This window comes from Cibotium barometz, chromosome 19, assembly GCF_041138505.1.
Source record: "Cibotium barometz isolate CiBa-2024 chromosome 19, ASM4113850v1, whole genome shotgun sequence".
Taxonomy (NCBI): Eukaryota; Viridiplantae; Streptophyta; class Polypodiopsida; order Cyatheales; family Cibotiaceae; genus Cibotium; species Cibotium barometz.
Window position 1 is genome coordinate 25,342,599 of NC_141064.1, and position 12,797 is coordinate 25,355,395.

The 12,797-nt window shown below is 41.7% G+C and overlaps 1 protein-coding gene across 1 annotated transcript in view; it reads left to right on the forward strand.

The window, feature by feature from the left end:
* Positions 1–5,408, forward strand: part of LOC147628370 (uncharacterized protein C57A10.07) — a 39,406-nt gene extending 33,998 nt beyond the window's left edge. The window contains exons 2-3 of the mRNA XM_086813454.1: positions 4,291–4,415; positions 4,825–5,408. Coding sequence (XP_086669580.1) covers positions 4,291–4,415; positions 4,825–5,160 — 461 coding nt within the window. The 3' untranslated portion in view covers positions 5,161–5,408. The remainder of the gene's footprint in view (positions 1–4,290; positions 4,416–4,824) is intronic.
* Positions 5,409–12,797: the final 7,389 nt, after the last annotated feature.

A 12,797-nucleotide genomic window follows, 5' to 3' on the forward strand; every position in this document is an offset into this window, starting at 1 on the left:
TTTCCACGTTTCGGTGCTCCAGAAACGCCGTTTCTGGAAACTATGACCTGGAGTACCCAACAGACGCGAATGATGCATTCTTGTAAGCCCAGCGGGGCGTGCAGTGACAGACTCAACCACATGTCCAAGAGATAAAAAAATATAAAAGAGAGAGAGGGGAGAGAGAAAAGGGAATGGGGATCTTGCACAGTACACCACATTGAGTGGGGAACAGGCCCCGCCTCCTTGCAAGAATATATTCAGGAACAATCCACGGGTGCGCTGGCCAGGATCAATACAATCAATAGAAGGTGTTGATGGCGAAGAAGAAGCTCTCCATGATCATAATGATGCCCACACACACTCCACGATCTCCTTCAATCTTTAATGATCTTGTTCATGGTACTACAAGAGAAGTCCAATCCTTTTTATACTTGTAAGAGACCTTGCTTTTTGCCAAAAAAACCTTCATGCTTTTGCTTTTTTTTGCTCTTTCTGCGCGCTTTTACTTTTATTAATAAAATATTACTCAACTTTTGGTGCTTTGTTTTTCTGGCTTTAAGGCCTTGCTTTTTGGCCTTAGAGCTGCTTTTTGAGAAAGCGCCTTTTAGCTTTTTGGTCCGGCTCAGTCTCTTCTTTCCAATGGTGTCCTTGGCTCTCGATCAACCTTGTTTGACTTCTTGCTTTTTGATCAAGAATGGTGCTTTTTCTTAATCAAACCTTATGGATCTTGTCCCCATGTCTTCTTCCGCTTATCTGGTGTCCGGGCATGGATTTCATCATGTGAAATAGACCTAGGAGGGTCAAATAGTTACAATACTTGTTTGTTGACTAACTTTTGTCTAGTTTTTTTTTTAAAATTATTTATAGAAAGAGACTTCTTTTGTCTAGTTTTTGCAAAAGGTAAGTATGCATTTATTATATCTAACATATGTGACAGGCCTTGAAGAAGCACGATCAAGAACAAAGACATTGGTCAAAGATAAGGCATAGAGATATTGCCAGATGAGCAAATGACACCACAGATATGGGGAAAGACCAGATGCACAAGCTCACCGGACAAGGCTAGTATTGGGAAATATTTGAAACATATGGATGTACTTGATGTACTTGGAACACATGGATATACATGGAACATATGGATGTGCTTAGAACACTTGCAGTCCACAGTTGTTGAGGACAACTGCGATATAAGAGGGAGGGATTTAACTATTTGGCCCTCCTAGCTCCTTTTCACATGATGGAACTTATGCTCGGGCGCATGGATAGACGGATGAAAGCATTGGAACAGGGATCTTGAAGTTGGCTCATGAAAAACCACGAGTTTTAGTCAAAAAGTAGAGAAAAGCAAAAAGTCAAACTTGGTTGACCACGAGCCAAGGTCACCATTGAAAAGAGAGACTGAGCCGAACCAATAAGCTAAAGGCCGCTTTTCCAAAAAAGCAGCTCTAGGGCCAAAAATCAAGGATTTGAAGCTAGAAAAGCATAAATCAAGAACTTTGGCAAAAGTTGAGCAATATTTTATTATTACTAAAATATTAAAGCAAAAAGAGAAAAGCAAAACATAAAGTATTGCTTTTGGTAAAAAGCAAGGCTCTTCCCAAGTATAAAAGAAGCTAGAGTCCTCTTGTTTTGGGCATTAAGTTTGTGGAGGGCAAGGAGACTCTCATCTTCATCCACTCGCCGTCGTTGATGCTCAGTTTAGCCTGGCTGCCGCCCAACTCAGCTGCCCCAGAGGTGCCGTCGTCTAGCTTAGCCCGGCTGCCGCTCACCTCCACTGCCTGAGAGTCGCTGCCGCCTAGCTTAGCTTGGTTGTTGCCACCCAGCTTTGCCGCTGTCCATCTTTGAGCTTCAAGATTTGGAGTTTGGACTTGGAACTTGAACTTGGGACTTGATCTTGGAACTTGGACTTGGGATTTGGACTTGGGATTGGACTTGGAATTGGATCGAGACTTGGTTAGATATCATCCCCTTCTTACTGGCTTCATGTTTGGTGTCCTATTTTAGCCTCTAGGGCTGACCATGTTAGCTAGAGGGGTTGGTCACCCCTCACATATGTTTTCCCATATTATTTCCCATTTTATGGAGTCTTGGGCATTTTTCCCTAGTTGGCTGCCTTCATATGGGCATATATATAGCTCGCTTGTCTCCCTCATTCTTCACTGCTTGCTTAGCATTGTTTGCCGCAGTCCCTCACATACGAGGTTTTCTCCCCTCTTGCTTGGGACATGTATTCCTTTGGATGATGATATTGAGAGCAGGTTCTCACCTATGTTTCCTCTCTGTCCCTCTCTCTCACTCTCTCTCCTGTGTTTCCACTTTCCCTTCTTCCATTGCACATTCTATCAGACTTGGATTTGGATTTTGGATCTGGTACTGGCCCGGTGAGAGATACTTGTGGCCTTGTGGGTCATCCCCGTTGTGTGCTTGGCATCAAAGATCTTGTGCCTTGACTTTGACATCGACTTGGAAGTTGGATATCCTACATCGGCATATCTGTTTGTTTTGTATTCATTGAGTGTATTGATTTTGGCCACCGTGCCCGTGGATTGTTCTTGAATAAATTCCTGAGAGTTCCTTTCTTAAGTTGAACCATAGGGGAAGCTTTCCTAGGGTTCCCCGCATCCACTTGACTTTTGTTGCGAAGGATCGCAACAAATTGAAGAATTTCAATACTCCATATGCTTCCATCGCGAAGACTTCCACTGACATCGACTCTACTTGCAATTGGTAAGCTTTAATGCTCATTTTGGGAAGCAAGTAGTAGAAGGGAGGAGCAGGACTCCATGTTCACCTACCCTGTGTAGTGTTCTCTTGTCCTACGTGCTCTCTTCTAGATTGTTTCTACCATGTATGGGTGGAACAATAGAGAGCATATGGTAGGGAAAATCCGCACCTTAGAGGGTATTGTGAGTTGAAGATCTTCACCGACAACCATATTGCTTGCAATATTGTATTCATATGCATTGGTATGGAAATCTGGTCAAAAATGCCCATGACACTATGTACTTGATTCTCCCAAGATTAATATACACTATTTGAGAGAGAGACGGGCCGTTGTGTGTCTCTTGTCAATACAGCAAATTACATCTTGTATTGTGCTTGTTGTCCATTAAATCTCAGTGTATTTAAGTATATTGATTAGCATTGTGCTCAACCAAGCATTCCACACCGACTGTTGGAATTACACTTTGCTTCAATGATGTCCATTGCAAAACCTAGAAACACACAACATCATCTAGGCTTGACGGAATGGTATCGTAACAAAGGTAAATGAAATGGAAATTTGAATATTACATTGTAGATGCCACTTCTCTACATATACTGCCCTTGGAGGGCTGTGAGCTCACTCTTTGTCAAGGTGATGGGGTTAGCAAGATATGAGAGAGAGAGAGAGAGAGAGAGAGAGTTCTGTTAACGTCTACAGAAGACGAAAGGGTCTATGAGACCAAAACTGTTACAATGTGTCCATGAAGTGGCTAAATCATGGGAACAAAAAACATGATTAAACAACTAGATCTGGGACAAGAGGACGTCCCTGGCAGTGCGACCATCCAGGTCTCTGACAGGGCGATGGCGGTGGTTCCGACGCCAGACTTCTCTTCGGCAGCCCCTCAGGAGGGGGTCGGGCACAGATGGGAGATGATCAGCAGCATGACGGCTTGGCACATATGGAGAGCCCGATGCAGGGAGGCCATTGACCGCCAGGCGACTCCACCGGCGGAGGGCATACAGGCCCTCTGGGTGGACATCATTCACACCTTGAGAGGACACTGGGGGAAACTCCAGGGCGACTCGGACCGCATGAGAGGGCGCCGCAAGGCTTTCCTCCGCACGTGGCAGCCTGGCCCTTTCCTCACCGCGAGGGGCGAGGATGTCACTTGGCACTATAGGCCTCCAGTTTGGCTTTTCTCACCTCCCACATGTACTACTAGGTAGCCCCCCCCCCAGAGAGCGGCCAACCACGGGGGTGGAGCTCAGGTGTTCACTGTGTTTTTTATCCCTCCTTGCGAGGTGAGCTTTGTAGCCTTATGGCGTTTTCTCATTAACTAATAGAAGGATCGTTTTTCCGGGGGAAAAAAAAAAACTAGATCTGGGACAAGAAACAACAGCTTGCTACAATTCTACAATGCTACAATGTGTGTGTGAAAGAGAGAGGCTTATTGCCTTTGTTCAATGAGGTACATGTTTCTTGCAAAAAGACGGATCTTTTATTCTCATAAAGCACTGTTCTGTGCATGGTCTTGTTTTCCGTATTTATTTAATTTTGCAAAAGAAGGTTATCTGAAAGGAAATTCTTGTTTTTAATAGGTGCCAAACAAGAGGTTAGATGGAGGGCTTTGACAGAAGAGCATGCAAGGGACAGTTTTGAGAATTTGTTGTTCAGCATCTGCAGGTTCAAGGAACTAACTGGAAACTATCCATGGAATATAACGGTTAGCCTGTGATCCATAGCTTTTTTTTTTGTATGTTTTTGATGCTAATATTTTGTATTAGTTTGATGAGTTACAGGAAAAAATAGTATAGTTGTATCACTCCCTTGGGAACAATTGTGCTAACCTTTGTGTCGAGGTGGTCAAAATGGTTCATTTTTTCAAAGAACTTGCATCTCATCAGTTTTCCATGTGTTTTTTTTCCTGTTTTGGTTACTTGAATTGAATGTTTATATTTTCAAAGCTCAAAACTGACGGGATTTTGTTACTGCCTGTCCTCTTCTCCTTTGAAACAACTATTGTCTCTACTGTTCCTGTGCATATCTATGATAGAGCGTGAATGATATGGTGGGATCTTTGAGGAAACCTCATGCTTCTATTGATGATCTCTTCCTCATGGGTTCTGCATCAGGTTGTGAGCTATGACTTCAAAGAAAATCGGTTTGCAAACTTGCATAGACTTGCATTGAGGTTTCCTGCCTCGCGCTTTGTCTACAAGGGTACACCTGCATCACCATCTTCTGCAGCAGCTGCATCGAAAGGTGAAGCAAGTGTTCAGATGCAGTTTCAGGAAGATCCATATGGCTGTGTTGGGTCATTGCACACTAAACGAGTTGCACGTGATCCTTTTGTACGGGCAATCCCTTATCCTACAGGATGCCCTGAGCTTAAAGATATCTTTTCATATTGTGGAACAAGTATATTTCTGGGAAATCTACCATGGGATCATCAAGGGACTTCTTTGTAAACATATACACTAAACTAATGGCCGACTGACTCATGGGGAAGCAAACAATCAAAATTATACAGATCCAGTATGCAAGACCAGCTTGACTTCTAGCATATGAATCCACCCCAAACATTGTCTTATGAAAATGAAGTGATTTTTTGGAAATAAAAAATGTGTAGACTAATTTTAAATGGATCTAGCCTCCTATGAATGTTGAGTTTGATCATGGCATGTGTGTGGACGGAGGCTCAAGGGGTTGATTTTGGCAAAACATCGAGCTTCTTGAGTGTGGAATTTTCTCCTCAAATATATTATTATTTACAAATCTAAAAAAGTAGACTTACCATGTATTGATGATTCAAGTACACTGGGTTCTTCCAAAGTCGGTGCATGTGTTGTTTCTCTGTATATTGTTAGTCCTGTATACATTTCATCTTCTTGAATATAGATGACATATATTTAGACATCTTTAGTAGTTGTGTTTATGCAAAATAGCAGGAGATAAATATATCCACTCTTATGTTCAGAGGCTTGCTTTTATTGCTATTGTGACATAGAGTGTATGCTACCCCCCCCCCCCACCCCCCCCCCAAAAAAAAAAGCTTTCTGTTTTATATAATATATGACATTGTAGAAGGTACATCCCACAATAATATCACTAGGCAACAACTTGAATTAAAATTGAGTTGCCTTGGTAAAGAATTCACATCCATGTCTTTTGAGAGGTGGACTTGATTGAAGGGCATTAAGAGGGAAGACTTAGGAGATTACTTTCCATAGACTTTGTGGGAGGATTGCAGGAGAAGAGGCTCATAAATGGAACCAAAAAGGACACACCAAGGCATGGTGTACCATATGTAATTTTTGTGGAAGACAAGGGAATATTGAAAATGTCTACTGGCACAAGTAGCACCAGGACATGTAACTTGTACCGGGCATTTTAATTGAAGGATGGAATCCTTATGCAGCATACCGAGAATGATAAAAAAGAGGCACTAGTCATGAGGGCATCTTGCATCGTTGTTACTGATGCAAGTAGCCAAATAAACTCTGATGTGCAAAGAGAATAAGGAAGAACATTGGGAGATTAGTTTCCTATCCCCTCCTTCCCCTAAGAAGGCGTTAGTATTCTCTCTCTCCAAGCTACACAGAGATAGCTACATCGAGACAAAATGGTGATAACTATTTATTACATCTTTAGCTACAAAGTGGCAAAACATGTTCGAATACTTGGCTTGGAACTTGGTGAGCTACATCCCATCCCATTCACTAAATTACAAAAAAAAAATCTCTAGAATATCATTATGTTTTCATACGAACATTGTGAAAAAAAAACATTTCAAATAGTTGCAAATCAAATAGATCTTTAATTCACTTAACTACCAATTAAATAGATCTTCAATTCACTGAACTAACAATCATTACACTTTTTTTTGAATATCATTATAATAATGTTGGGGGCTTTTTGCATAGGTCCTAGGAACACTTTTTTGACTAGAACTAGTCGAACCTTCTTTCCTCATTAAAACCATCTCAGATATTCAAATAATTGCAAATCAAATTCACTCAAATAGAAACTGTTCATGGTTGATAAAAATGCCTTTAACTCATCCAATCCCACCACTCATGTTGGAGGTCAAATTGTATGCATAAGCTAGCCTCGGCACTATGTTGGAGGGGATTGATCGCGTGGAAGTGGGGCACTACGCATACACATGTTGGAGGGGATTGATCGCATGGAAGTGGGGCACTACGCATACACATGGCAGTAGGCCCGGGTTTACGTTTTTTGTAAACCCGAGCATGGGGAGCTCATCGAAAAAAGTGCGAGGACGTCAAAAAGTGGGGTTGGGCCCACCATGCTGCTCGCGGTGTGTGGCGACACGCCTGCATGATTTGAAATGGAATCTATATTCATGGGCACTATTTTGAAATCTGGCACGTGAGGATGGGCGAATTAATGTCTCTCGTCCTAAAAGCTGCACGCGTTGCCAACCCCAAACCAAAAAGGCACGCGTCCTAAAAGCTGCACGCGTTGCCAACCCCAAACCAAAAAGGCATTTGTGCCTACGTATAGATGGCCCAAGGGTAAACCCATGCACGTTGGGTATTAACAACTTGGTCAAGGGCTCACAACTGCACAAGGATTTGCGCGGCATGGCAGGTTCGTAGGAAGGGGGAGTGAAAGAAAGAAGGGCACACGCTCACCCTTTGATCAAGCCAAGGGGCCATGCCTTGAGGTGTGCCATACCTATGTGTAAGCATACCGATCAATCAAGCGGGTAGATAGGCTTGCTCATGATGAGCGACCAAGACAAGGTGAAAAATGTAGCAAGCTACTATGAGTGGGATTTGAATGAGACTCCACGCAAAGAAGCCATAGAAGATAATTTGCTATCGAAAAGTATTGGGGATTCAATACTCCTTCAGCGAGTTTGGTGAGGACAAAGATGCCTCTAGTGACAACATGGAGATGGAGGATTGTTGAGATATCGAGCTCAACTAGTGCTACGGGGGACATTGATGACCCGCCTCGGTGATAGCTTCCGCATCTACACCACTGGCATGGTTGGTGAGATTATGGGTGATATGCGGCCAGTGGGATGACAGGCTGTGTGAGCCATTTTGGATTACTAGAGACTGGCATAGTTATAGCGCCATCTCATTTAGTCGGGTTTACATTATGGACCGACCCTTGTATGTTGTCGTAGTTGAGTACTAACCCATATAGTGTGTACTCTTATCTTTATATTATGTTGGTTGAGTAGAGAAGAAGAAGATGGAAGAAAATTCAGCTATCCATCTCTCTCTTGTGTCTTGCTCTCTCTTGTGTGTTTGCTTGCTAGGGTTTGAAGCTCTTGTGTGTGTTTGCTTGCTAGGGTTTGAAGCTCTTCCTCTCCCCCACATTCTCTTTATGGTATCAGAGCCTGGTTCGTGTGAGAGCTAAGGAGACAAACAGGAGGTAAGAACAAACAAGGAAGGAAGAGGTACTACACGGGTAAGAGCACCATCATCTCTTTCCCCTTCTTGGTTTAGGTACAACACCCCCTCAGTAGCTTTTGGAGCTACACATCTTCGATTGAGAAGCTGTCTTTGCGGGAGCGGAGCTACAGGGCACGTATAGTGTCCTATTGGACAATATTTTTCAGATTCGCGTTTTCGGCACGTTGCGGGTCCCATTTCGTGATTGCAGGGTATTTTCGACAGTTTTTTTGAAGTTCTGGTAAAAAACTGAATCTGGTTATTGTAGTGTAGCAGTGCATTTTGAAAGTGCAGGTAGGGTTTGCACATGTATTGTTGATACTAGGTGTATGTACATGTATTCTGGTCACATTTGGTGACACAGGCTGTGCTGAAGTACCGCTGCTACTACAAGAGATACGACTGTATTACAGGTTGCATTACAGAGGTTATCTGTTTGCAGGCTATTTGAATGCTGCAGAAAAATATGTCTGATGGAAATAATCAGATTGTTAGTGAGAAGCTGGATAAGAATAACTTCCATGCCTAGAAGTTCAGAATGACCAATTCCTAATGGGTAAAGGATTTTGGGATTATATAGAAGGAGATAATGAGGAGCCTTCAGAGTTAACTGAGGAGAATGCCGCTCCTGCAGATATAAAGGCATTCAAGGATTGGAATTAGGGTGCAACAAAAGTCATGTACTGGCTTTCAATCAGTGTCACATACACTATGATAAGACACATACAAGATGCAAACACTCCAGCAGTTGCATGGAAGAATCTGGTTCAGATGTTCCAGACTAACACAAAGGCAAGGAAGTTGCAGTTAAAGAAAGAGTTGCATACCGTGGAAAAGAAAAGCATGTCCATCAATGAATTTGCCTTAAAGATCAAGGGCATTGTTGAATCCCTTGGGTCTATCAATGTATCAATGGGGAGGATGATGATTTGGTGAGTGTCTGTCTAAATGGGCTTGGCAAAGAGTACAAGCCATTCAAGACATCCATTGCAGTTAGGGAGAATATTCCCAATTTTCGGGACTTGATATCTATGCTGATCATAGAAGAACAGGCTTTAGGTGAGGATTTTTCTTCACAAAGCAAGAACACATTGGAACATGCCTTCTACTCTAATTCAAGTAGAGGCCGAGGTCGAGGACAAGGTGGTGGCCGACAAGGAAATCAGAATTCTAGACAACAACAGTCCAATGATTCATATAGCAACAAACAATCATACATAGGTGGAAGAGGCCAATCTAGAGGCAGTAAAGAGGTCGAGGTGGTTGGCAAAGAAATCAAAATGCAAATAGCATAGAGTGCTATTACCGTGGCAAACCAGAACACATGGCAAAGGACTGCTACAAAAAACAAAATGACATTAAAAGTGGGAAGTTGCAGCAAGGCAACTATGCATCATCTAGCAAACATGGATGTGATGATGACAGAAGTGAGCAGTTGTTTGTGATGTAGCACATGCTTAGTTCCATAACAGGGGATGTGCCAGGATCTCAATATATATGGTATGTGGATTCTGGCACCTCTAACCACATGACCAGTCATGCTGAGTGGTTTAGAGATATGCAGAAAATGGAAAAAACTAGGTTATGTGGAAATAGGTGATGATACTGCGCATCTCATTGCGCATGTTGGTAAAGTGCCATTGTCTATGCAGGATGACAAAATGAAGTACTTGGCTGATGTACTTCATGTTTCGAATATTACAAAGAACGTGGTTTCTGTTGGACAAATGGTTGAGCAGGGTCTGCAAGTGAGGTTTAATCCTCAAGGATGTTTTGTGGAAGACTTCAAAGATAAGTGTTGCTTGGTTGCAAAGAAGCGAGAGCAAACGTTTCATCATACTCAATCCCTTTCTGCTTGGCATAACCTTTTTCAACAAATCTGGCCTTGAATCTATCAATAGATCCATATTCCTTTCTCTTGACTTTGAAACCTCACTTAGTACCAATAGCTTTTTTGCTAAGCGATAGATCCACTAAATAGTAGTTGAAAACTTCAAGCAAAAATTAAATCACCTGAGCTCCACTCTATATAAAACTGAAATCTGTAGGAGAGCAATAAGTTATGGAAAGCTTGTAAAGTTATGTAGCTTGAAAACCAGAGAAACAAACAATGGAGAACTTGGCTTTGATACCACTTTAGCTTGTGGAAGAAAACCTGCAACAAACACTCACCCACTCAATGTTCTCATATTAAAGAGAACACAAGGGATATAGAGAGTTTAAAAGGCTAGTTCAATTGGAGCAATAGCTCAAGGTACAATAAAGTACAAAAATAAATAGTAACCCTAATCTGAGGATGAGGTTGCTTATATACTAGCTAATCCTAAGGCTAGTAACCCTAAACTGAGGAGGATGAGGTTGATTATATACTAGCTAATCCTAAGGTGCCCATTCACACCTAAACGGTCATGGGTAAAAACCTAGTGGGACAAAAGTTCTAATGGCATAAGTACTTGACCTCACCATGTAGTCCTACCAAGTATCTAACAAAGAGAATGTAGAAGACATTGATTTTTGTGCTTAGTTCAAATACAAAGATGCTTTCTATGCACTAGTATTGGTAGAAAACTTTAATGGATGGTATATTGGCTTAATTCAAAGCTTGAAGCTTTAGAGATGTGAGATATATTGGGAAAAAAGATCTACATCTATTTAGTCACGAGTTCGCAAGGAAAAATACACATTTAAAAAATCACCTTTTTTAAATTAGGGTCTTCTCAACATTATGACAAGCAAAAAAAAAACCTATAATTGATCCATGTTTGGTGAAAAGTCAACCTTTCCTCCAAAAGGTACTAGGCATGGGAAATTGTGGGAACAATGGACATTTTGTACTTCTAAGTTTGACTGGCTATTATAGGTTTCAATTTTGGACACCTATAACTACCACATAGGTAAAATTTCCTCATGCCAAGCGTCCCCATCTTTGGAGCTTTTTCACCACATTCCAAAGTTCACCAATGGACATTTGGCACACTTACTAAACAAGTTTGACTGGCTATTATAGGTTTCATTGATGAACAGCTATACCTCCCACATGGGTAAACTTTCCTTATACCAAGTGTCTTCATCTTTTGAGCTTGTTCACCACATTCCAAAGAAGAAAAGTGTGGGACTTCCACTGCCTGGGAGCATGCAGATTGAAAGTTCAAATTTTTTGATGAAGAACACTCAACATCAAGCCTTTATATGGTCAAGTAAAAAGGGAACCATATATAATTGCATTCAAAGAAGAAAAGTGTGAGCCTTCCAATGCCATATGTAATTGCATACACAACTCAATTTCCAAGGTAAAAAGTACTTTGTGTGTGGAGACATCCTTTTCTCTCATGATTTTTCCCATGAATTTTCAAATTCGCATATTGTAAACATTCTCTCATCTCATACCCTCCACAAGTATAACGCTCATATTACATGGTTTATTAAAACCAATCACAACTAGGTTTGAAAAACTTTGAATATGCTTTTGAAGGTTTCTTTTCAACCAATTTAACACTCATTTAGTCTAACCATTCCATTTACATGAATCCATCTACTTGGAATTGCTTACTTTTAATGTGCCCAAAAAAAATTTTCATTCTATGGTTTTAATTAAGCCCAAACCACTCTCTACGGTTTTATCCTTTGATAAAAAATCAAATAAACCATATGCACCACTATGATTGATTTAATTCCATAAATCCATGCAACTCACATGCACACTATTATATGCACATAAATTCAACCATAATCTTTGTAATTAGTTCTTATTTAACCTAAACCAATATACTTAGATAAAACACTAGTTAAATTAAATTAATGCTTTGCTACCAAATGAAACACCCAAAGTAAGAGTCCACTTACATCTGTGTCCATCCAAGATTGATAATTACAATTTAATGCCCGAGAAGCATATGCAAGCCACTGCAAACACGTACATCCAATCAACACTGCAAACACGTACATCCAATCAACACATGAACACGTGAACAAGGGAACATAAAGGGGTTTGGCTAGCACTCACCACCCAACAATAGGCTCCAATCCACACACACACTGTGGTAAGCCACCCCAAAGCTAGAGGTAGAGGTCAAGAAAACCTTAGCAAGCCTGTACCCTCAAGACATGATGCACATCGCATATACCACGTAGCCCTAGTGCGCATGACCGTCACCAACTGAAAGATCCTTGGTCCCTCTGCACATCGAATTTTGGGGTGCTAGCAGTGGAAGTAGCAACTTCTTGCGCAGGGCAGAGCTTCCCACTCGGGGCCTCACCCATGAATGTTCGGACAAGAGACTTGTGAGGTCCCTATCCCCACCGCGCAAAGAATTCAGGGGTGCTAGCAGCAGCGAAAGTAGCAGTTCTTGCGCGGGGCAGGGTCCCACACTCGGGGCCTCGCCCACCAACGGATATCCGGACAAGAGACTAATCCATCGGTTCTTCCAAAATCGAACCCGGAAAAACTTCCCTTGCCCGGAAAGCACGGGCGATTCCTCCAAGATAACTTTTCTCTAACGTAGTCAAAAGCCTTAACTAACTGAACTGATCTGACCAAACACGTAAGTCCCATAGTCAGATAAGGGAAAAGATTGTACTTGGATCATAGAGACCAACGCTTTTTTCCTCATTGAGGCACAACCGTTGATTCTTTTCCATAGAACAATTTTTGTCCGGGATTTACTTCATCTATC